Here is a 26,346-nt window from a genome sequence, read left to right as displayed (position 1 = left end):
TCCCAGCCAGGTCCTCAAGCTCTATTCTTTCTCAGCTAACTTAGTCTAACAATGAGGAAATGTGATAAGATACATTTATTAGACTCTTAGTAAGGTTTGTGATAGGAGGAAAAATAAAATATAAAAATACAAAATACGAAGTTGATTTTCATAAAGTAGAAAAATATTATAGTTCATTTCTAAATTTTAAATATAATCTGTTACTTCTGAGAAGGCAGCATGTTATCGTAAAAGAGTGTGTATTTTGGAATCAGAATTAACCTCTCTGAGACTCATTTCCCTTTTTTTTAAAATGTGGGAAATAACTACACTTCCCATATACATTTAGCATAAAAATTAAGTCAGGTGGTAACATAAAGCTCCCAAAACAATGCCTGGAATGCTGTAGGTGCTCAGTGACTGTTAGTTCCCTCTCTCCACCTCACTTACGAGTTGGTGAAAAAATGCTTCATATGATCACCCATATTGGGTTACAAAGCAAGTTTTCACAGCCTTCCTTCCCTCCCAGATCTTGACATTTTCAAATCAACGACTCTTAAAAACAAAAACCTGCTTTTCCATAACTCTTAACGGCTGTACATGATGATCCCTCTATTGAGAACGTCCTCCCTTTTAAACTTACCAAACTAGTCTTCATTCTCCAGGACTCAGATTCCAGTATGGCCTCTGCAAAGTCTCTCCCCTCCCTGCCAGGCTCAGCATGTGACATTCCCAAGAGCACTATGCCCACACCTGTGTATCATAGGACTTACTACTTGAGACTCACCTGTCCCTCTTTTCTCGCTAGGCCACAGGCTCCTCAAGAGTAAGACCTATGTGTAGTTGTGTTTATCCCCTCAGTATGGTGCCTCGTACGTAATGAGGATTTGATGTGTGGAATGATCATACACCATAACATCCATTTATAATGAGCACAACCGTGAACATGGCCACGCGTGTAGCAGAAAGAACTGGTTCTCTATGGGAAATTGCAAGTTGAAGGGGAAGAAGTTGACCATAACACTTTCAATCAGGCAGTTAAGATTTTAAGAATTTATGAAAAAATGGAAGGAAAGTACGTAGATTCACTGTGAAGAGAAAAAAGGATAAGAGGTCATTTCAGGCAGATGGACCAACACAGCTAATGGCTTCACTTAAATAAATGTGCAAACATAAAAAGGAAGATAAGAAGATAAAACTAGGTAACTTAACAGTAACCCTAAATATGAACATAAGCCTGGTCCTGATGAGTTGGGTGAGAAGTAGTCACTGACTTTCACTGGTGAAAAAGGGAAGTTAACCTTGATCCCAAATGGAACAGAAATCGTAAAGGTCAGTCAGTGACTAATATTATAGTAATACAGTCTGGTGATAAGTGAGGCAAGAGTAAACTTCATTGTGAATAAGTAAGCTTAATAAATACCATGTGTGTGTGTGTGTGTGTGTGTGTGTGTGTGTGTGTGTGTGTGTGTGTGTGTGTGTGTGTGTGTGTGTGTGTGTGTGTGTGTGTGTCTGCCTGTCTGTTAAAGGGGTAGGGGTGTCAAGTTAATTTTTACTTTCCCTGAAAAGAGGAAGAATATTAAAACCACTGCCATAAAGTATTTCAGGTTTCAGATGGGTCTCAGATAAACGAATCAACAACTATATGCTGTTTTTAGGAGCAGCGCACCATAGTTAAGAGATGTCTTCCAGCACACAATAACTTAGTATTGAACTAAGAGTCAGAGTAACTAGAAAGGCTTGGCATCAACTGCATTCAGGTAGCACTGGAAGGGGCATATGATTGCCTGCAACTGGACGTGGAAAAGAGCAGAAAATTTTTTGAGGTGGGAGGCAAGGAAAGCTGTTACATTTGGCAGTCAACCGATTCAGAGGCAGAAGCTGCCAGAGAAGACTGGACCATGGAATCTAAAATCCGTATAGATGATGACTTAAAAGTGACCAGTGTTGGGGCTTCCCTGGTGGCGCAGTGGTTGAGAGTCCGCCTGCCGATGCAGGGGACACAGGTTCGTGCCCTGGTCCGGGAAGATCCCACATGCCACGGAGCGGCTGGGCCTGTGAGCAATGGCCGCTGAGCTTGCGCGTCCGGAGCCTGTGCTCCGCAACGGGAGAGGCCACAACAGTGAAAGGCCCGCATACCGCAAAAAAAAAAAAAAAAAAAGTGACAAGTGTCAAAAGTTGTTGACGTATCAAGGAATCAGCAGATGGAAAAACAGCCTTTTAAATGCATTAGGATGAGAATGAGTATTTTTCTTAGAGGTCAGAAATGAGATAAACGGTAAGAGGCATCGTTTACAGCTACGAAGTTATAAACACTCCCGCCCAGCAGATATCCAGTAATGGAAAGGAAAGAAATGAAAATAAAATTGGTGGGAGTCAATGAAATAAACGATGCTTCCTTGAAGACATCTTCCTTGAAGATCTGGCCCTGTCTCAATACAGAGGAAAGGACAGAATGAAGAGTAAAGAATGGCTAAGGAGCCACAAGCATTTTTCAGGCTAGGTAGACAAAAAGTCATAGGTTCCACAGAGGGGTTTCTCAACCTTGGCACTACTGGCATTTTGGGTGGGGTAATTCTTTGTCATGGGGGGCTGTCTTGCACACTATAGAATGTTCAGCAGCATCCCTGGCCTCTATTCACTAGATACCAGTAGCATCCTCCTCCCCTATTTGTGACAATCAAAAATGTCTGGACATTTGACAATCAAATATTACCAAGTGTCCCCTGGGGGGTAAAATTGTACCTCACTGAGAACCACTGGTGTAAAGAAAAAGAACCTACTTTGGGGGACAGAGGAATGCTACACCCTTCCTTAAATATTTGTCCAAAATACAAAGCTCTTTGTGTTAGATGAGGTCAAAAACCAAAGAAGGACATCAGCAACCACTACTATATTTGGAGGAAACATGAATTTGTAAGAAGAGATAGGAGGGATATTTGAAAAACAAAAATTTTTTAAATACTCAGTCTGCTTAATTATCTGCTGTCCCAGTTCTGTTTATATCATCATGTGAGCTTAAGACAGCCTTTACCTCCTAGTTCATACATAGTTGTATGAAAACAATGGTACATAGTTCTATGGTACATACTGATGGTACATAGTTCCATGAAAAGAACCAACCTAGAAATTTCAGCTCATTAAGATTAGTGATCATAAGTGTGAAATAGCCTGATTCCAGGCATATACTGGTGTATTCATGATCTATTTTACTCATCACATTTTGTTTGAAGGTTCCCTTTTCCTTCGGGGAGGAATGATGGTTAAGGCTGAGGAACTAGGCCACAAATCACATTATGAACTTCCATATCACTTGGCACCTAAGCCCATAGTTTAGAACGCTATTACTTGTCAACATGTTAACGCAAAAATAGTTTGTCACAACACTTTGAGCAGCCTAATTAAAAAAGATAGCACTTGGCTGAATATGCCACACGTTTTTAGCAGCCAATCTTTAGGCAAAGCAGGAAGGAGAAGGAAGCAGCAGGAGAAGGTAGGTGGTTCTTGGCACTACCCTCAACAAGGAACAATTCATGTCGTGTACTTGTATAATAGGAGATAGCATTAGCTTTTCCAAAGCAGTTTTACTTCACTCAGAATTTCACAAACAGAAGGAGAGTGGGGAAGGGAGGAGAGATAGAAACTACAAGATGAAGCAGGCAGGATGGCTTGCAAAGTAACCAGTTCAGAAGCTACGCTCTTCATGGCTAACAAAAAACAGACCAAAAAAAAAAAAAGAGAGAGAGAGAGAATCATATGGAATATGCAACAGTAGTAAAGTACAGGAGGCCTTATGTTGAACATGACATTATTTGATAGAAGCCAGACTGGTATTTTTAAGAATTACATTCATGCATCCTTAAAATCCACAGCCTCATCACTTTCATTCTCATGGCTCTTTTCTAGTAAGTAAGTGGTCACATATCTGACCCACTATTTCATGGCAGTGATTCAAAGACTCTTAACTTTTGATTACCAGTGGCACTAAAATGAATGGCCCCTGAACTCTCCCTTCCAAATTAGACATAAGCATAATGCAAATCTAGAGCAGGTCCAACCATCACCAGTCTAGAGAACCATTAGGTCTTCAGGTCACTTTACAGCTACTCTGAAGTTTACGGTCTTAGGCAATAGATGCAAAATCTTGGTTAAAAACATGAATTTTTATAGGCACACTGGTCTTGAATTCCAAATTCACCACTACATATCCTCGGGCAAGTTACTGATTGGCTCTGAGCCTTTTCTCCACACCTACAAAGTAAATGCTGTAGCACATTAAAAGGATTATACACCATGATCAAGTGGGGTTTATTCCAGGAATGCAAGGATTCTTCAATATATGCAAATCAATCAATGTGATACACCATATTAACAAATTGAAGGAGAAAAACCATATGATCATCTCAATAGATGCAGAGAAAGCTTTTGACAAAATTCAACACCCATTTATGATAAAAACCCTGCAGAAAGTAGGAACAGAGGGAACTTTCCGCAACGTAATAAAGGCCATATATGACAAACCCACAGCCAACATCGTCCTCAATGGTGAAAAACTGAAAGCATTTCCACTAAGGTCAGGAACAAGACAAGGTTGCCCACTCTCACCACTCTTATTCAACACAGTTTTGGAAGTTTTAGCCACAGCGATCAGAGAAGAAAAGGAAATAAAAGGAATCCAAATTGGAAAAGAAGAAGTAAAGCTGTCACTGTTTGCAGATGACATGATACTATACATAGAGAATCCTAAAGATGCTACCAGAAAACTACTAGAGCCAATCAAGGAATCTGGTAAAGTAGCAGGATACAAAATTAATGCACAGAAATCTCTGGCATTCCTATATACTAATGATGAAAAATCTGAAAGTGAAATCAAGAAAACGCTCCTATTTACCATTGCAACAAAAAGAATAAAATATCTAGGAATAAACCTACCTAAGGAGACAAAAGACCTGTATGCAGAAAATTATAAGACACTGATGAAAGAAATTAAAGATGATACAAATAGATGGAGAGATATACCATGTTCTTGGATTGGAAGAATCAACATTGTGAAAATGACTCTACTACCCAAAGCAATCTACAGATTCAATGCAATCCCTATCAAACTACCACTGGCATTTTTCACAGAACTAGAACAAAAAATTTCACAATTTGTATGGAAACACAAAAGACCCCGAATTGCCAAAGCAATCTTGAGAACGAAAAACGGAGCTGGAGGAATCAGGCTCCCTGACTTCAGGCTATGCTACAAAGCTACAGTAATCAAGACAGTATGGTACTGGCACAAAAACAGAAATATAGATCAATGGAACAGCATAGAAAGCCCAGGGATAAACCCACGCACATATGGTCACCTTATCTTTGATAAAGGAGGCAGGAATGTACAGTGGAGAAAGGACAGCCTCTTCAATAAGTGGTGCGGGAAAACTGGACAGGTACATGTAAAAATATGAGATTAGATCACTCCCTAACACCATACACAAAAATAAGCTCAAAATGGATTAAAGACCTAAATGTAAGGCCAGACACTATAAAACTCTTAGAGGAAAACATAGGCAGAACACTCTATGACATAAATCACAGCAAGATCCTTTCTGACCCACCTCCTAGAGACATGGAAATAAAAACAAAAATAAACAAATGGGACCTAATGAAACTTCAAAGCTTTTGCACAGCAAAGGAAACCATAAACAAGACCAAAGGACAACCCTCAGAATAGGAGAAAATATTTGCAAATGAAGCAACTGACAAAGGATTAATCTCCAAAATTTACAAGCAGCTCATGCAGCTCAATAACAAAAAAACAAACAACCCAATCCAAAAATGGGCAGAAGACCTAAATAGCCATTTCTCCAAAGAAGATATACAGACTACCAACAAACACATGAAAGAATGCTCAACATCATTAATCATTAGAGAAATGCAAATCAAAACTACAATGAGATATCATCTCACACCAGTCAGAATGGCCATCATCAAAAAATCTAGAAACAATAAATGCTGGAGAGGGTGTAGAGAAAAGGGAACACTCTTGCACTGCTGGTGGGAATGTGAATTGGTACAGCCACTATGGAGAACAGTATGGAGGTTCCTTAAAAAACTACAAATAGAACTACCACATGACCCAGCAATCCCACTACTGGGCATATACCCTGAGAAAACCATAATTCAAAAAGAGTCATGTACCAAAATGTTCATTGCAGCTCTATTTACAATAACCAGGAGATGGAAACAACCTAAGTGTTCACTATCAGATGAATGGATAAAGAAGATGTGGCACATATATATATAATGGAATATTACTCAGCCATAAAAAGAAACGAAATTGAGCTATTTGTAATGAGATGGATGGACCTAGAGTCTGTCATACAGAGTGAAGTAAGTCAGAAAGAGAAAGACAAATACCGTATGCTAACACCTATGTATGGAATTTAAGAAAAAAAATGTCACGAAGAAACTAGGGGTAAGACAGGAATAAAGACACAGACCTACTGGAGAACGGACTTGAGGATATGGGGAGGGGGAAGGGTGAGCTGTGACAGGGCGAGAGAGAGGCATGGACATATACACACTAACAAACGTAAGGTAGATAGCTAATGGGAAGCAGCCGCATAGCACAGGGAGATCAGCTTGGTGCTTTGTGACCGCCTGGAGGGGTGGGAGGGAGGGAGACGCAAGAGGGAAGAGAGATGGGAACATATGTATATGTATAACTGATTCTCTTTGTTATAAAGCAGAAACTAGCACACCATTGTTAAGCAATTGTACTCCAATAAAGAGGTAAAAAAAAAAAAAAAAAACTGTTGTGAGCATCAAATGTATTACTATTGATGGGGGGAGGATATCCGCCATCAATACCCAAGCATCCCTGCACATTCTTGCTGGGTTTGCCAAGGCTGAAAGGCCCGACAACACTTCAGCCAGGCCATTTCCCAAGGTTGTGTTTGTAGCAAGTGACCGATATGATGAGGTACTAATATCAACCCTCCCCAAAGAGCAGGCTTGCTTCTGCTTACCATAAAAGTGGCAAGTCGGGCTTCCCTGGTGGCGCAGTGGTTGAGAGTCCACCTGCCGATGCAGGGGATACGGGTTCATGCCCCGGTCCGGGAGGATCCCACATGCCACGGAGCGGCTGGGCCCATTAAGCCATGGCCACTGAGGCTGTGCATCCGGAGCCTGCGCTCCAGAACAGGAGAGACCACAACAGTGAGAGGCCCGCGTAACGCAAAAAAAAAAAGTGGGACGTCCACCAAGCTCAGTGTTCCTCTCCTGTAGTGCAACTGACTGCCTGGGTAGGCATCCGTCCTGGGCTACCTCATGGGACTTAGGACTGTAGTGAACCAGCATGTCATGCTGACATTCTGGTTACTGGTTTTGTAATGAATAAGAAAGCATCTTTTGTTGCTGACCCAGGAGTCTTGAGTCCTCTGTAATCATCCGGGAAACAGCAACAGATCGGTAAGCAGGATAAAACCCCAGACCCTGCACGGGTCTTGACAATTATTGGGTTGGCCAAAAGGTTCATTCGGTTTTTCCTGTAAGATGGCTCTAGTAGCACTTAGTTGTCTTTAACTTCATTCAAAATAATTCTGTTAGATTGTACATGACAGCTGTCATATCAGCATGCATTTAAAAAAAGACATTAAAATTGGTGAATTTTTGTGTAGCCATTTTAGTATTAAAGATGGAAGAAAAAAAGCAACATTTTCAGCATATTATGCTTTATTATTTCAAGAAAGATAAAAACACAACCGAAATGCAAAAAAAACGATTTATGTAGTGTATGGAGAAGGTGCTGTGAATGATCGAACATGTCAAAAGTGGTTTGCGAAGTTTCGTTCTGGAGATTTCTCATTGGACAATGCTCCACGGTCAGGTAGACCAGTTAAAGTTGATAGCGATCAAATTGAGACATTAATTGAGAACAATCAACGTTATACCACGCAGGAGATAGCCATCATACTCAAAATACCCAAATCAGGCGCTGAAAATCATTTGCACCAGCTTGGTTATGTGAATAGCTTTGATGTTTGGGTTCCACAGAAGTTAAGGAAAAAAAACCTCCTTGACTGTATTTCCTCATGCAATTCTCTACTTAAACGTAATGAAAACGTTCTGTTTTTAAAACAAATTGTGACGGGCGATGGAAAGTGGATACTGTATAATAACGTGGAATGGAAGAGATCATGGGGCAAGCGAAATGAACCACCACCAACCACACCAAAGGCCGGTCTTCATCCAAAGAAGGTGACGTGTATATGGTGGGATTGGAAGGGAGTCCTCGATCAATGAGCTCCTTCCAGAAAACCAAACGATTAATTACAACAAGTATTACTCCCAATTAGACCAACTGAAAGCAGCACTTGACGAAAAGCATCCAGAATTAGTCAACAGAAAACACATAATCATCCATCAGGGTAACGCCAGACTGCATGTTTCTTTGATGACCAGGCAAAAACTGTTACAGCTTGGCTGGGAAGTTCTGATTCATCCGCCCTATTCACCAGACATTGTACCTTCGGATTTCCATTTATTTCGTTCTTTACAAAATTCTCTTAAGGGAAAAACTTTCAATTCCCTGGAAGACTGTAAAAGGCGCCTGGAACAGTTCTCTGCTCAAAAAGATAAAAAGTTTTGGGAAGATGGAATTATGAAGTTGCCTGAAAAATGGCAGAAAGTAGTGGAACAAAAGCGTGAATACATTGTTCAATAAAGTTCTTGGTAAAAATGAAAAATGTGTCTTTTATTTTTACTTAAAAACTGAAGGCACTTTTTAGCCAACCCAATACATGCAAGGTACTTAGGGTAACAACTGGCACGTATGATCTTACTGGTTACTGAGAATCAGTTCTGGGCAGGCTTGAGTACTGCACTTGGTCAGTGAACCAAGGCTACCACCCAAGGATGAGGATGACCCAGAGGAGAGCCAGCAGGGCCCTGCACACAATGCATGGTTAAAACCATGTTGACGTTACCTTCACTGAACTAGGCTAACTCAGACTCCAGAAACAGGACAGTAAAGTTAACTTGTATTTTCATCCTTAGCATTCAGCCTTAAACAGTCATCTTTCATGACTGCCAACTTTTTTTCTAACTAGAACCCAGATGTCATGTATTTACGTTAGGGCAGATTCATTACAGCTCTCAATAACCTTTGACTCCCAGAATGTCAGAGCTGAATGGAACCTTGAAGACTTTATTTCAACTCCCTTATTTTACAGAATAAACTGACACCCAGAGAGAAAAGAGATAAGTGACTTGCCCAGCGTTACATTTTAAGAAGTAGTTAGCTTACTCTCTATATAACCTTTTTAAATTGCCAAGAAGCTCTTAAAAAAATACAACTTAATAGGATCAGTTATATATCCTATTTAGCTTATTTCAACTCTGTATAGCATGATTCTATAAAATAAGATGCACCTTGAAAACACGAAGCGGTGGTACTAAGATCAAAATGAAGTTTCTACTAGTTTATGGCAACATGGTTGATGACAGGTGTAGATAGGAAATGCTTTTAAATAAATCTTTCACATTCAGTCATTGATTTCCTATCCATTGGCCACCCATCTGTATGTTACTTCTGATTTTGTAATGCCATAGGATACACCATTAATAATATTTGCAGAAACAAGTGAAAATGATGGTGATGACCTTCAGGGTTGGAAACATGCAAGTGATAATAGATTACTTAAAGGGAGGGCTGAAAGCAGGGGTTTGTAATGTAACATTCTGATCCACAATTAGCTACAACAGAGCTGGTAGAAAGAGCATGGAGCCCTGCACAATTCCTACTTTACGGTATAGGTAATGCCTCAATTCCATTTTACACAGAGATATGGCCACTTAAAGCTTCGTATTTGGTCTCAGACCTACTCGGCTTATATAAAAATGGAGGATTTGGAGCTCTCAGAAATTCACAAGACCATCTGAAAACGGTCTGATGAAGCAAGCATAGGATATACGCAGCAAGCCTGAGAATTTAGAGATCAGAGAACATGAGTTAGCGCTGCTTTAGTAAAACAAATACATGAAAAGCCAAACCACCAGCATGGATAAAATCCAGGCTACTTTTATTTTTTTGCATTGTAAGATTATTCTTCCCTTTAATAGCTTGTTTAAAGACCATTAGCTACTCAACCAAAGGGGGAGAAAAATGCAAGCTAATGCACTGCCAATGAAAAACAAGCTGTGAGGTCAGCCCAAGAAAAGATTATTTCTACTCACAAACGTTCTGTGTACACACTGACTCTTCTGGAACACATTGATTTTGTAATGCAAGGTATTAGACTGCAGAGCATATTATTAGAGGAAATGCTTCTGCCAAATTTATTTTAACCCATCTTAACTTTCCATAAGTTCTTGCCTTGAATCGTGGGCAATGTAAGTGAAGAGAAATTGGAGTTATGACACAAACTTCAAAAAAATGCAGTCTTACCTGTACAATCTGTAACCATGTGAAGCACTGCGGGACAAGAAAGTCAAGAAAATGACTAGGAGGAGGGCAGAAAGGGAGGAGCCTTAGGTCAGAGAAAGTAATCAACGTATTGAACCTGTAGCCTAGATCTTCAAAGACACAGCTCTCTACATTTGAGGGCTGCAATCATTCACAAGCAGGTTTAGGACAACATAGTACATACATGGACACCTTATACTGTTTTCTCCGAATCAATGACAAATGGAAAACACCTATGATAAATGAGACATTAAACTAAGTTCTGTGCCTTGCTGAATTTCTCATCTGGTGTGAGAATAAAATCCAACTGGTCTTAACTGCAGTAGCTAGCCCGTATGGCACCTCTGTGTGAACTAGGAAAAGTGGTCCCCGGAAGTCACAGTCCTGTGAATAGGCAAATGATTTGGTAAGTGATGTGACCTCTGTGGCCTCACACCCGTGAGCGGGGCCCAACCATACACAGCGGCCCTGGTCTCGATTACACATTTAAGTTCAAAATGTCAGTGTGCAGTCTACACAAGGTCTTGCTTTCTCCACATAGAATCTTCCTTAAGCAGCTTCAGCCAGCATAATATGCTGTTAAGCCTTTGAGATTTTATCAGTGATTGATCTTGAAGCACATAAAACACCACCTCCAGAGTTGTCCCTCCCTCGACCAAAACGAAAGGTGAAAAACGCCACCTGTCCAGCCCCAACAATTATCACTCATCTCCTGTTTTGAGGAAAAATCACCCACCTGATTGGGTCAGTAAATGGTTAGCTTAGAAGTTGCAGGGTGGAGATGGGTTGCCAGCCTAAAGCTACCTGAGTCCGCAAAGCTCAAGAAATTATATGCCTATTGCCACGCAGCACAATAACAGCACTAAATTGCTGTCTGGAAAGCAGTGGTTACACAATTTCTTTAGTAAATCTGCGTGGAGTGTAGGCCTTTTGCCCAAGTCGATTTCTCATACTTACCCACTCCACCCATCCCCAGTTCTATTACCTCATTAGTGTAGCCTGGTTTTTCAATTTTAACCCCACAAAGGTCTAAATAAGGAAACTTAATAGTTCAGACTTCTTTGTAAAGTTTTGCTCACCCAATTATCCATATGCGGCAACTTAGAGTGTATTAAAAAGGCTAAAAAACAAAGACAGACACTTCAAGTACCAAATTGGCCTGTGTATGGAAATTGAAACTAGAGCTAGTAACATAAACTTAGTTATATGCGTGTGTATCAAAGAATTACATGAACCCTTTACTGACAGAACTCAAGAAGACGGTCCTTTGCCCAACTGTCTACAATTTCCCTGGGAGGGAAATTCTTGCATATAACCCCACTCCACAAATTGCAAAATGAAGAATGAGTGATTACCCAATTAGTGAGTGGAGCCAAAAATCTTAATTTGGTCTCTTTTCTCAACACAGTAGCTGTTCTAAGGAGCCTCTCCACACTTGTACATTCAAACTTTCCAGATAGTTCTACAGAATTAAAGACACAAGTGAACTTAACTGGAGCTGTACTTTATGATAGCACTTTATGTGGAGCAACTTTGAACGACATTTTACCATTAATTTAAAGCTGTATTTGTTTAAAGAGCTCGATGACATGTACATTAATTAGGCAAACATGAGATTAAAAATCTGTTTTTTGAGGCAACTGGGGATATTTGATTATGAATTGAGTGTTAGATGATACCAAGGAATATGTTAATTTTTAAAGATGTGACAAAGTCAGTAATTTTTATAGAGATGCACACTGAAGTACGCAGGAGTAAAATGACGATATCTGGGATTTGCATTAAAGTACTTTAGCACGGAAAAAAATAAAGGATGGATGAAGCAAATGTTGAAAATCAAAATAACTACTATACATAGTTAATGGTATAATACCCAATGGTGGTTCATTATACTATCCTCTCTACTTTTTAGTATGTTGAAATTTTTCATACCTTTTATTTTAAAAGCCTTATTAACTAGCCCATATTATAACTAAAGTGAAAACTCTATTTTAGCTCTTTTATTGATACTTTTAGCTAGGGGAAAGACCAACAAATTAAAGGTAGAGAAAAATTCCTCATAATTTTGAGCAGATCTTTACAAAAGCATGTGGATATCTATCACAGAAGAACAAATAGAGGTGTTTTTTTTAAGGATTTTACCCAACATCTTTTCTCCCTTGGACGAACACCAGAATTGCCAGGTGATTGAATCAATAACGTTTGTGAAATCATTCATTCCTAATGAAGTCGTAGATTCCTACCTAGGCCTGCCTGAATAGCCAGCTGAGAAACTTCTCACTTGCACTAGGCACCACGACATAGAGCCTAGCAGACGGAGAGACTGGAGGCCGATTTGCTGTTCTGTATCTGGTAGCAATGTAGCTGACTCTCGCTAAAGCAATACAGCAAAACCTTCATTAAACCAAAGCCTGTGTAAGTGGTGATTAGTAAGATTTTGCTTTCTACATTCTTTCATGAGAAAGGCACCAATACCCTTTTCCCCAGGCCACCTCACATAAAGCAAGCAAGGATCAAGATTCAGCTGAATGTCTGTTCAAGCTACAGCCCAAGTAAATCATTTAGACTGAAACGGATTCAGCGTGATCAGGTAAATAAGTTTTAAATTAGTGTGAATTGATTTATTTCTACTACATTCATAATAAATAGCTATGTGAAAATGTATCTCAGCCTCCCTTTACATGCATCATTTTTGAGCTGTCTTCCACTTGAGTATCTTCTACAAGATGCCCACTTGGATATCAAGTATATAACTGTATTTCAAGTCATCTGTCCATCATCTTAGTTTCTTCAGTCATGAGACAAAAGAAAATATCAAACAGCCAAAATCTGACAGAAGGAATTGGTCTCTTCTGCATGGCAGACGGAATATAGGACCAGGAGAAAGTTGGGTCTTCAATAATCATCCCGATGGTGCTACTGATATCCAGTGCTATTTAGTCAAATGTGCTTATTCATGTAAATTAGCATATATTATGTATGTACTATTTTCAGAGCATCCTGTTATTTACAGTGTTCTTTGAGACCAGGTTGGAAAAGAATATGATTTTACTTCAATGACATGTTGCTATTGCCAGAGCTCTTGACACTCAGAGTGAAATCTAGGTGGATTACAATGATAATTGTTCCAAAAAAGGAACAAAAAAAGAGATTGAATAATTTTTCACTTGCAGAGTGCCTGAAACATAATGACTCAGTGCTATAGCTAACTTTGACAAGAGAACTGAGAGCTTTTAAACTTATCTCTAGGTCAGACTCCTTAACACATCAGTGACTCAGTTTTCTTATTTGTACAACAGCAGTAAGCTGCCTGACAAGACAGAATTGTCATAGGTATCTAGTGAAGCTTTCTTAACAGAAATTTTAAATGCCTCAAATTGACACATGGAAAGAAAAGGATAGCCTGATTCTTTTTTTAAAAAAATTACAGTGAAAAATAAAAGTTAAACTCACATCTTGTATTCATTAAACACAAAGAATTATTAGCGGAAGGACAGAATGTATAATCTTTCAAATGGACAAATGGAATTGGAGAGAGAATAAGCAATCAATCAGCATGCAGCCATATTATGGCACTTCATACAATAATAATCTTAGAACTATCAAATTGCAAGAAAGCCATTAAACTATCCAACCACAATACATTTGATTCAGGTAATGCAAGGGGTTAACAATAATGCTCTATACTTGCATAGCAATATAGAATTTCCCATATGCTTTCTCATTCATTACTGTGTTTTATCTAAACCACCTTGTAAAGCAAATCAGGGAAGCGTTTATCGCTGACTGGCAGATGTTAATCAAGGGCTCAAACCTCTGGTATTAAACAGCTCATCAGAGATCACAAGCAACTAAAAGATAGAATAAATACTGGAACCCAGGTCCTTTGGTCCTCCATTCAGTATTCTTTAGCCAATAATCTGATATCTCCTATTAATACCAATAAAATATTACTTGGGTCATCATCAGTTGTTTTTTTTTAAATTTTTATGGGAGTATAGTTGATTTGCAAGGTTGTGTTAGTTTCTACTGTACAGCAAAGTGAATCAGTTATACATATACATATATCCACTCTTCTTTAGATTCTTGTCCCATATAGGTCATTACAGAGTATTGAGAAGAGTTCCCCGTGCTATACAGTAGGTTCTTATTAGTTATCTATTTTATATATAATACTGTGTATATGTCAATCTCTATCTCCCAATTTATCCCACCTTCCCCAACTTCCCCCTTTCTTCTATGGTAGCCATAAGTTTGTTTTCTACATCTCTGACTCTATTTCTGTTCTGTAAATACTTTCATTTGTACCTTTTTTTTTTTTTTTTGATACTGGTTCCCCACATGGAAGTTCAGGCTGTGACATCACAAGAACCCAACCAAACAAACGAGGCAGTAAGGGATGAGATCGTCCAGCCAAGAAGTTTCTCGACTTTCAAAATTAGAGAAAGGACACAGAAGAATGTACAGATAGGTTCATTTGATGAAGCATATATTCTAAGAGAAAAAATGGCACATTTCTTTTTCAAAAAGCCTCTTTTCAACAATTTACATTCTCAAAATGTCTGGCCTATAGGGAAAGAATCCCCAGCTAATAATCATTTGTTGAGTAGCTCTGCACACCAGCACTGGTCTGCAAGGTTTTCAAGAATAGGCATAAAGCAGGACCCTTGCCCAGAAGCAGTTTAAAATCTTTTGGAGGTATGAGATCAGCATATAACATTCAGACCCACGATAGGAATTCAGAATAAGGAAGAGCCTTCAGTAAGCTGAAGTTTAATGGAAGAATGAGAGAATTATGAGGCACCAGCTGGACTGTGAGAGGCGGGTTAGATTTATAAAGGAGAAATATGGTGGACATTTCCAATTTGGTGAAGATGTTCAGGGTGGGTAGCAGGAAGGAGAGGCAATGGATCGGCAGGAGGAAACCGAGATGTAGAGAAATATGCCGAGTAAATGGATGAGCTAGGAAATGGATGAATGGATGCACTGCAATTGGAATCCAGGTCTCTAACCCTAAACATCAAACTCTTATGCCATTCTGCTCCTCCTAACTGGTCTTCCTGCCTCCATTCTGGCATCCTTGTCCAAGAAATTCTCCATTGTATTAAGTTTCTTTCTGAAACACAATTCTGATCAGCTCAGTCTCCTCCTTAGCATTTTTTCAATGACTTAGTATGGCTTTCAGAAAGAAGCTGAAACTCTAACATGGCATACAAATACCCATCATGAACTGGACTCACTCTCTTTTCTAACGGGTCTACCATATGGAACCTTTGTTTCAGCCACTAACATCTATCCACAGCTTCTTTACTGGACATGCTACCACGTCTCTCTACCTTTGTATTCGTTGTTCTTTCACTCTTAAATGCCTTTCCCTCCCCTTCTTCAATTAATGCCTTATTCTTCAAGCCTTGGTGCAAATGTCACCTACTGTGGTAAGCCTTTCCTTACCACACTCAAGCATCCAATTAGATTCAGATGCCTCTCCACGTTTCTATTATCACCCTGCTAATACATATTCCCATTGTTCCTTATCACACCACTCTGTAGTCATTAATTAACTTCCCTGTCTCCCTCACTAGACAATGGCACCTTTGTATCACCAATCTTCGGAATAATGCCTAGAACATAGTACATGCTCAGTAAGTGTGTGTCATACAGGAACACACTGTGCTCAGCCTTTATCAATTAAAATCAAAACATGATTTATCCAACTAAAAACAAATAACCAAATACTCAGGAAGTTATGTAAGAACCAGAACATTAACTTCTGTTATTTCAAGTTACTAATGTGACTCTACTATCTAAACAACCAAAGCCTTCAGGAATTATACAGAAACACAAAGTCAAAATGCAAAAACATCAAAGAATGTTAAGCCACTCTACACCATGGTATGTGTGTGAGGACTGCTGGTTCTACCTTAACACTAGCCTCTATTAATGGTTAAGTCACTGCCTTAAAAACGTGGGATTTAGGATGTCCCCTTCATGACACTTCTAGAGCTCTCTGTACTACTTGAGTTGACAAAATACATTCCATGGTTGACATCAAATTACTAATTAAGATTCATGCTGTTTGATGACATGCTACAATCTGGGCCTAACCAGATAGTTACATAAAATACAAAGCTCTACTACTAAGGCATTATCCAAACTGTGATGAGTCCTAAACAAGGTTGCCTTCATTAAAAAGAACCAAAATAAAAGGGTCATTATGAGGATGCACAGATGAAGAAAATGGAAGTAAGCTTTGTCAAATTGATTTAATTAATCTCAAGCAGAAGTCGTTAAGAGTCCTGAAATGTCGCTCTGAAAAAATTCTAATACCCATCAAAAGGTTGAGGATATAAATGAAAGTAGTTCCTCTCTATAGAAAACATGCCTTCCTTCTTCAGTTTCCCAGAACAATGAGAAACTAAATGAAAACAACTGAATCACAAGCCTTATACTGTACGCATCCACTATACCATAGCTATCAATTTAAATTTTGTATGCAGTAAAAACTTTCATTTTAGCTAATACTATATAGGTGTGTGTAATTAACCGCTTACTCCCAGACGCACTATCTTCAATATCTACCACTCGTGTGGTCAGTGTTATTTCCCTTCTCCCTTGTCGGTGACCTCCTCCTCTCCCCAGTCTCTTCAAGTGGAATCAACCGGCATTTCCTTTACTCTCTCTCTGGTAACCCAAAAGTTCTTATTCTTCTATAGGAGACATATGCCTTTGAGAAACTGATGAAAACTATGAGGCCCAGAAAACTGAATGTACCTACATACACTCAAATTTTTTCATATGACTTCAGTTTAAGAACCCTTATCCCCCATAATCACCTACACAAATAATTTCTACTACCATATGGTTCTCTTTTACAATCCCCCACAACTCCTTTACACACACACACAAACACAATTAAGGACTACTACAGTGGTTAACAACATAATACTCAAAATAATAAAATTTAGTCTAGGTAAAGCTTTATTTTACCAGCAATATTTATTAAGAATCCCAGATGAACCCCTCTCTACATGGCCTTAGAACATGTTGAGCACTTCAATAAGACAACTCAAAATAAGGAGTAAGGCATTTACTTTAAAAGTTTTCCAAGTCTTATTATTTGGTCAACTTTCTTGCCTTAAAATGTGCTGAAATGTCTTCCTAAATTTATGTTTATAAACTCTGACATATCTGCTTGTAAAATCAGGTAAGGCTCAAAAATTATTTTGAGTACAAAAGCAATTTCCCATTGATATTCACAAACTCTTGGATTCAAATACTTGTTCTACTATATCAAGCTATACTCAACACCGAATAGTGTTAGCTAGGAACTGAAAGTGATACCATCTCATAACTTTCTAGTTACCTTGTCAAAGCATAAAAGATGAAACAGGACAAATGACCGAAAGGATGGGAAGAATAGAATCAAGGTGTTATTACTAACAGACAGAGATAAGTGCTTTTTCTTGAGCTCACACATCCTAAAAGTGGAAGGCTCTTGCTAGATGTACCAAACTCTTTGTGGAAACTATCAGTTCGCTTTTACTTTTGCTTAAACTTTTAATCACTGTTTAAACCAGTTTTGTACTGGATCCAAAAAGAAAAAAGAAAGAAAGAAACATGATCACTCTTTTACCGCAAACTGATAAAATTTCAACATCAGGATTTTTAAATACATTAAACTTTGGTAATACACTCGCAAAACTTTTCTAAGTTTTATAACAGGGGCACCCATTAATCCCATTAACCCCCTGCCAGTATAGACAATTCACAAAGAGCTTGTGACTCAGTTCCTTCACTTGTAAATACTTGGGAGGGGGGGAATATGAGGACACATCAAGTAATTCTTACTTTGCCTCAAGTTAGGGTGGAATTGATGAGACTTTAGACTGGTTGTTTTATTCTACCCCACTAGGTCCCTTTCCACATAATGGAAGGCTACATATTTCCTGTAACGATAACACTTCGGTCACTGTTTTCCAATCTGGACAGTTCATAATTGAAAGGCAAACAGCAGGCAAGGGAGAGAAGCACAACAGGTACATACCAAATGGCCAGATACCCTAAGAAAAGGCTATAGTTATACGTCACTGCCTCCTTCCTTATTATAATCAAGTTGCTGGTTAAAACAGAAAACTAGATATGCAACATGGGGCTTGTGCTCCAGACCTAAACGAAGAAACTTCAGACAGAGTATTTGCTGAATTTGTGCTAGAAAACCATATCCCCTCTGCCACCCAAATTAGAAAGTTTATTGATAAATGTCTGCCTAACATTTGACAGTGTTGGCAAAAATAGTCTTTGGCCAATATACTGTAAGAATTTGACCTGCTTTTAAGTTTCACTATTATTAAACCATTTTCCTATAAGCTGAAGGAGAAAAAAAAAAAGAGGAACCGTTTTAACTGATGAGTTGAAGACACTCCAGTATTTCTCAATCTAATACCAGGCCCCATAGATTTCATTCCTCTGCACATGAAGTCAGGGGCAGGAAATGGACTGCTCCCCACTGGGGCACACACTCTCAGGACGGGGAGATTTGTGCGGTCTGCCTACTGCTTTTGAGCGTTCTTAATCAACTAACTGGAAGTACTGGACGACTCTGACGATTACACACACGACAGTCGGTGGTACCTCAGCCAGCCTCTAACTCCCACGCTCCCCCCACTCTTCCAAATAAATGTTTCTCGGAAGAGCACATGGAGAGGCAAGGGGAAAAAAATCATGTAGGCGCCTCTTCCTTAGATATCTGGTCAAGTAGAAAGACTGGGGGCCTACGTTGTGTGTTTTTTGTTGTTGTTTTGGGAATTTTTTTGTTCGGTTGGTTAATTGGTTGTTTTGGGGTTTTTCTGTAAGTCTGTGGGTGGGCTCCCAAGTAGTGGGACTGAAAAAAAGAGCTAGGTTCCCCTGCCCGAACCCTAAGCTTTAAGAGGCAAAAACCCAGCAACTGACAAGGGTGGGAGGGGAATGGAATCGCGCAAAGAAGGTTCGCGCCCACAAGTTAGACAAACAACAGCCCCTACCCGGTACTCGGGGTCTCCCCAAGTTGGGGTGGGGCCTTTCTCCTTCCCGCACCGCCTCCCGGGCTGCCAAGAGGGAGAAAGGGGTTAAGTGGAGAAGGGGGTGCTCTTCCGCCCCCACGCCGTCTCCGCGCCTCGGCGTGGCCGCTGCTTTAGCGGCTCCCGGAGTTGTACAGCGAGGTCGCGGTCACCCTTGGGAGGGGGCCCCGGGTCCCCCCGTGTTCAACGGCAGGAGGATCCCGGGGCTCTCGCTGTCCCCAAGGCCGGCGGGGGCTGCGGGAGCACTCACCAATTTAGGTTTGTTTTTCGTTTCCTCTTCGTTGGCGGCCCGGTTCCCCGCGCTCCGCTTGTTGCTTCGGCCCCCACCGGGTTCCTCGCCGCAGCCTCCGGCGCCCGACGCCGCCGCCGCCCCGGGCTGCTCCATCTTTCTCCGGCCCTGTCACCTGTGCCCTGGAACCCCACCTCTCCTCCACTGAGGAAGCCCCTCGGGGCGGTCCCGCTGCCCCGCGTGGATTTGGCAGCACCTCCTCCTGAGAGGGGGAGAGAGTGGGTCTGCCGAGTTCACGTCCCCGGGGCTCCCGACGCGACAAGCCGTTGCCACTACTCTGCGCTGGGGCAAGCCCTGCCCCCGAGCGGCTGCAATTACCACGGTCGCCGCCGCCGCCGCCCTCAGGGTGGTGTTTAGGGTGGAGGGAAAGTAGGTGCCTATCTCTTTAAGAGGGCCTCCGCACACGTGATTCATCAAAGTGCCCGCAGTCCGCCGCCCGGGCGCGGAAAGCTGCTTCCTACTCCTGCTGCCGAGCCGGCCGGGCTACTGAGCATGCCCGGCACGGCGACAGCTGCCAAACTAAAGGACTTTAAGCTTCGGTTAAGCACTGATTTCCCTTCCTAGGGGCCTAGCGTGAAATGGGAGGGAACTAGCCAAGAGAGAGGAGGTGTAGCCCATTTTACAGATGGGGACACTGAGGCCCGGCAGGATTCACGTGTGAGTTTTACCTGAGTCTCCGCTTCCACTCGTGTAGGCCAGAGCACCTTTCCCGGCTGGCCGAGGCCTCGCTGGGGGTGTGGTTGTGCTCCCCTCCGTGGGAGGGGTTGATTGGCAAGGCAACTAGCATCCTGTAGGAAAACCCCCAAGGGGAGCGCTGATTAATTGCCTAGACAGACTGTACGGGTGAAAGTGTAAGGAGTGGGTGCTTTCTGTTGCCATGATTGCGTTGCGACCAAAGAAATACAGTCGTTCCTTTATTCCCAGGCTGCCAGGTAGTAGAAGCAGCAGGCGCCCACTGCCTAATCCCAAGGAAGTGTAAGGCTCTTTAGCCAAAGCACCTATGGAGAGCTAACAATTGGATTGAGTGCTATTTTCAGTTTCCTGAGCTACTTTGGGTTTATAGTTGTTGTGGGGAGCGAATAAGATCATGTGTGTCAAAGCTTTGTTAAAAATGTAAATCTCTAGACAAATGCTAGGTGATTTGGTGCAGCGGCAGCAACAGGGCACCGCTGGTATTCGTAATCTTTCCTCCTGCAGTTGTCAGGAAGAGGCCCACGCCGCTTTAAAAATAAAGTTCACATTGAGAACATTAGCGGGGCCGGGAAGAACTTGAATGAACCACCATCATACAATCTAGAGAAGCTACCTGAAATGTAAATTTAGATACCAGGTCTACAAACATGCTCATGTGCCTGTTATTCAGGTATCTTCAGGCTATGACCCTTTTGCCCTTCTCCCCTTCAACCTAACTTCTGCTATGCCGAAGCTAATATGTTTATGAACATATTTTTTGAGAGTGCATTAGGATAAATTTGACCATGCTGTAGGTGTGATTGTGATGAGGCAATTAACTTGGAAAGTAGAATAAAAAGAATGTTAGACATCTGAAAGCGGTCTTAATCCTGGCTTTGCCATTGTCATTAACTTTCTTTTTAATCATGCAGATGGTAAACTACCCAAGGACAGCAGAGAAGAGGGAATACATGCTCCCAGACAGGATGGGCAAGGAGCCCTAAGGTAAATTTGCTTTGTTGAAGTTTCTGTTTGACTTAAAATTTGATGTATATTCTGAATTTAACTCACTACACACACACACACACACACACACACACACGTGTGATTTGAATTACTTAAATGCCCCCCCTCCTGAAAAATGGCATAGAAGTGGTTGCTGCAGTAAGATGTGACCTGGTTATCCACTGCTTTCACGTAATTCCTGTTTGAGAGATGTGGGTGTGAGCCATAGCTGAGTAACCCCCAAGCTCAAATGTTGCTTAATAATCTGCCCAGTAGATCTTTATTGAGCTCCTTAGAGTATACCAGGTGATATCCAGAGTGCTGTGGGTTAGGAGGATGAAGCTCACAGTCCTGCCCTTTAGAACCTCCTAGTCTACTGGGAGAGGCCAGTTGTTAATGACTGTGCTTCATTGCAACACATAGGAACAGGGAGCCCACGGAGCACATGAGGGGGGTCACCACCGGAGTGCCAGAGACTCTGGGACACCTTACCAAAGAGGATGATGTTTGAGCTGAGCCTTAAGGGTCTGACTGAAGACACTAAGTATTTGTTGACAGCCTACTAAGTGTTTGATACCCTGCTAGGCATTGAGGGTCCAGTGGTGAACAAGACGGATGTGGCTTGCTCTTGTGGAACTTTCTGGCTATCGGGAAGGATATTAAACAAAAAAGTATTGAGCAATTACAAGGCAAAAAAGGAGAGTGAAGAGCATCCCAGGCAAAGGAAATGACCATAGCATGTGCAGAGACTCTGTGGTTAAGAAATTGGAGGTGACGGATAGGGGCTGCTCTTGGCAAGAGAAGCAGAACAGATGAGCGGCTTCCAGATCATGAAGGTCCCCACTTGTAGATCTCATTGGTCTGGTTTTAAAAGCGGTGAAGGCGTTGTAATACAAGTGACTTCTGTTTTGAGTGTGTGAATATTTGAAAATGGATCAACATTATTTTGAGTGTAAGGCTGGGTTTCACCATCCTCAGGCCAGGTGAAGCTACATTTGAAGTCAAATGAGAGGTACATGTAAAAGATGTATAATCTGTACTGCAAAAAGTGAGAAAGTTTGTCCCTGAGATGGCTTACATTTGACTTTATTGTGGTTATCTCAGCCCCATCTTAATTCTGGCTGTTTTCTTTTCAGCATTTTGTTCCAGTTAATGTAAACAGTCATTACAAACAAACAAACCAACCCCCTTCCTTCAAATACCAGGGCCTCTCTTGGAAGCTAACACACAAAAGGAGCCACTGGTCCCCTGCAAGGACACTTTGTCCACTGATTATGAACCAGGCACCTCACCAAGTGCAGTCCTAGGGCTGATCCCACTACATTTCTTTATTTTTACCTTCCTGGGACACACAAATAGGCCGGTGGATGGAGAGACATCTTTTCTCTGATGCTGCAGAAAGAAGAAGGCTACTACCATCAGTTGGGACTTCAAAAGTGTGTGTTAGACCCGCTGACCTTGTAGTCTCTCCCTCTGGCCTCTCATGAGTTTAGCACCCGGTTAACATTAAAAGCCAGCCCTGGGAAAAAAGAAAGATAAAAGGCTGCTAGGCTCTTTCTTCAAACTGATCTTAGAGCCATCCATTACCCCAGAGGTTTCTTTTTATTTTTTCAATTGGGGTAGAGTTGTTTTACTATGTTGTGCTAGTTTCTACTGTACAGCTAAGTGGAGCAGAGTTCCCTGTGCTATACAGCAGGTTCTCATTATTTATCTATTTTATACACATTAGTGTGCGTATGTTAGTCCCAATTCATCCTGGCTTTCTGTGTCTCCCTTCTGCTACGTGTTCTCCTCTAAATAATCTGGGCCATTAATAGAGAAATTAAAGCCAACATGGATTAGACAAAAGTAAGAAATAAACACCTCCAAGGTTATGGAAAAATATTTATGAATTAAAGGTTGCCTGAGAATAAACAAGTATTTATTAAGCACATACTACATGGGCAACACCAAACTAGATGTCGTGCGAATAAAAAAGTACCAGATGTTCTGCGCTAAAGGCATACATGTCTTCTTCCTGAAGAATCTCCTGTTCTGCAGAATTGCACACTAAAAATAACAGGGCTTCTGGGGAAAACGTGGTTAGGGAAGGTCACTTAAACCCAATGCAAATTTGTAATCAGAGCACTAATGTAAACAATAACCATTCTAATAAAAACACTCAGGAGGTTGAATCTCCACTGGCATCTGCACCCAGCATCACAGCCATCAATGCTTGGTAGCCTTCACGCTTCCTCTTTCCCCAACGTGAATCCTCAAGGGCATTTACTTTTAATAGACGCCATTTTCATCAGAATTAAAAATCTAATTGAGGAGTAACCAACTTTTTAGAATCACACAGTGAAAGGTCTTCACAGCTTCATTATCAGTACTCACAGCTTCACCAGCTAGTTTAATGTGATGGGAAATTTAGAGGTTGTTGAAATCACTAAACCAGTCACAAAAAAGGGGCAGTTTTGTGCAGGATTCTTCTTTTTTTCTGAAAGTCTTCATATTGTGAAGGCTTCTCTTTAATTGTGAGAAAGCTGGCTCCTGATCACGTCAAAACTTAAAGTGCTAAAACACTTCACACGTGAACCAGTTGGCCTTCCACCTAATTTTAATGACACCATTCTCCTATTTACCAATCACTAATGTGCTATTTGTGGTACACAAACCCTTGTAATGGAACAGAGTGTAAAATATAAATTCTTTGCCATCAAAGGTATAAAATCTGCTTGAGAAAACAAACAAGGAAACGAATGTGTGGAACAGTAAGAGCAAATTGGCTGCCTAATTCGGAGGTCCTGACCCAAAATTCAGGATAATGTGGTGAAGGGGTGAGATTTGTCAGGCCTAGAATAGAAGTTTTCAAGGAGAACTTGAACTGCCAAGGGCTGAAGCAGAAATCATACTTGAATAGGCAAAGCAAAGAAAGGAAGTAAGGAAAAGACAACATATGGAATGGCCTGGAAACAATACTGACCAATAATGTAGAGGGGCCAGTGGGGCTTGAGTAGAATGGTGAGAACATAGATGTTGAATAATAGTAGGAAACATGGTTCTCCCCATAGCGTTTGCCCAGTATGTAAACAGATTTAAATATAAGACATAATAGTAGTGACTGATAAGGATATTTAGCAGGAATGTTATAAAATAAAGGAATATTTTAAGGAGCTGGTCTGGCAGTGGTATGCAGAATAACTGGACACTGATTCTCCAACTTATTTTTCTCTCAGTGCAGAATTGTTTTTCACCCAAACAAAACCTTTACAGAAGCTCAGTATGTACAACAGATACAAATCTAGCTGACCTGTTTGAAGTTACTGTGGGAATGGAGATTGCAGTCCTCATGACCGCTTGGCTTCTCTCTTATCCTCTGAGGCGACCCTTTGAGGCACCAGTGCTGAGCTCTAGCTAAAACTAGATAGAGTCCTGCTGGATAAAGTCATGAGGATCAGAGCTAGAGTAGCCCCAGAGGAAATAAAGAGAAAGGAACGAATCCAAGAGATGTTTAAAGGAACACACTGTTCCTCTCCACAGATTACATACAGGAAACAAAGGGAATGAAAAAGTAAACAAGAATTACTAAAACGTTGGCCCAAGGCAATAAAAACCTAGTAGTAAACTGGGAGATAGTATCTTAACAGGTACTTGTCGTTGGCAGGCAGAGCCAGACCAAGGAGCCTGATACCCAGACACTAAAGAGACTCATTAGGTCAGGACAGGAAAGCTAACAAGGTTCCTGTAGTCACCAACAGAAAGAGTCTGGAAAGGCTGGTAAAGCAGAAGGTTGTGTAACAGTAGGCAAGAAGGCAGACAGCTAAACTCTGGAAGTCTAACGATGGATGTCCTGTCAGGCAGGCAGAGAATAGAATCCAGTCTGGTGGCAGGCACTAGGCAGAGAATGAAGCAAGCAGTACGTAGTAGGAATCCAGTCAGGGGGTTTGGGATTAAGAAACAAATGAACAATCCCTTAAGAGGTCTGGAAAAACAGTGCTAAACAAGGCAGCGCACCAAGCCTAAATGAATCGGCATGTCAGGTGAAGTCCACGAGAAAAGGCAGAGACAGGCGAATAAAAATGGCACCCAAGAGACCCAGTTACTTCAACTGGTCTGTGAGATCTAAGTAGGACCAGAAGCAATAGGCCCACTGGATGCTAAGCCACCAAACTACTGAAATACTGCTCCTTAAATCCTTTCTGAGTAGAAGCAGGATTGGTCCCAGTAGAAGAAAAGTGGACAACGAGAAAAGGCCTGGAAACAGTAATGACCAATAGTAGTCACTTACCTGGATGTAAAGGTTAATGTGTTGAGTTGTGATGATTACAGGGTTTGGTGTAGCTAAGACATAGCCCAACAAAAATCAGCCTAAGAGATAATAGTGCCAATGTCTCCTTTTGGGGAAAATGTTGAGACTGCTAGAGACTGAGAATTCCCAGATTCGTGCTATCTATGGTTTTATACAGTATGCTGAAAAGCAACCCTTTGAATTTTATCTGGAAAATATGCTTCTAACAAAGAACAGACTTCCTGTTCTACATTAACCAAAGCCCCCAGAGTGCTTTTCAAGAGTGGCTTAACAGATCATAAATGGCAATTGTCCAATCTATAAGTTACTAGGACATAAATGTAGTAATAAACAGTGAGAGAAAAACGTTCGGTTTGCTTGCTAAATTATGTGGATCACAGAAGCACACATTGGTGGTTATAGGGATGCTATCTATTTAATGAAATTGAGGTTTTTTTTAAATCAGTATAAACAGTCTCTTGAAGATGAGTATAGTTCAAAATTGAGACTACAATTATGCAAATAAAATTGATTGTCTCTTTTACTTTGTGGTTTGTGTTTATTTTCTGACCTTTTCAAAATATAATTAACTACATGAAAATTAAGGAATATATGTTTGACA

The 26,346-nt window shown here is 40.8% G+C and overlaps 1 protein-coding gene across 1 annotated transcript in view; it reads right to left on the bottom strand.

Moving 5' to 3' along the window:
* LOC309817561 (protein diaphanous homolog 2-like) overlaps window positions 1–20,029 on the bottom strand; it is a gene marked incomplete at its 3' end in the record, with an annotated part of 81,791 nt that extends 61,762 nt beyond the window's left edge. The window contains exon 1 of the mRNA XM_082646848.1: window positions 19,739–20,029. Coding sequence (XP_082502974.1) covers window positions 19,739–19,873 — 135 coding nt within the window. The 5' untranslated portion in view covers window positions 19,874–20,029. The remainder of the gene's footprint in view (window positions 1–19,738) is intronic.
* Window positions 20,030–26,346: the final 6,317 nt, after the last annotated feature.

The sequence above is a fragment of the Grampus griseus genome, assembly GCF_964374135.1.
Source record: "Grampus griseus genome assembly, chromosome: X".
NCBI lineage: Eukaryota > Metazoa > Chordata > Mammalia > Artiodactyla > Delphinidae > Grampus > Grampus griseus.
The sequence above is the reverse complement of the archived record's forward strand: the minus strand, read 5'-3'. Positions and strand labels throughout refer to the sequence as shown.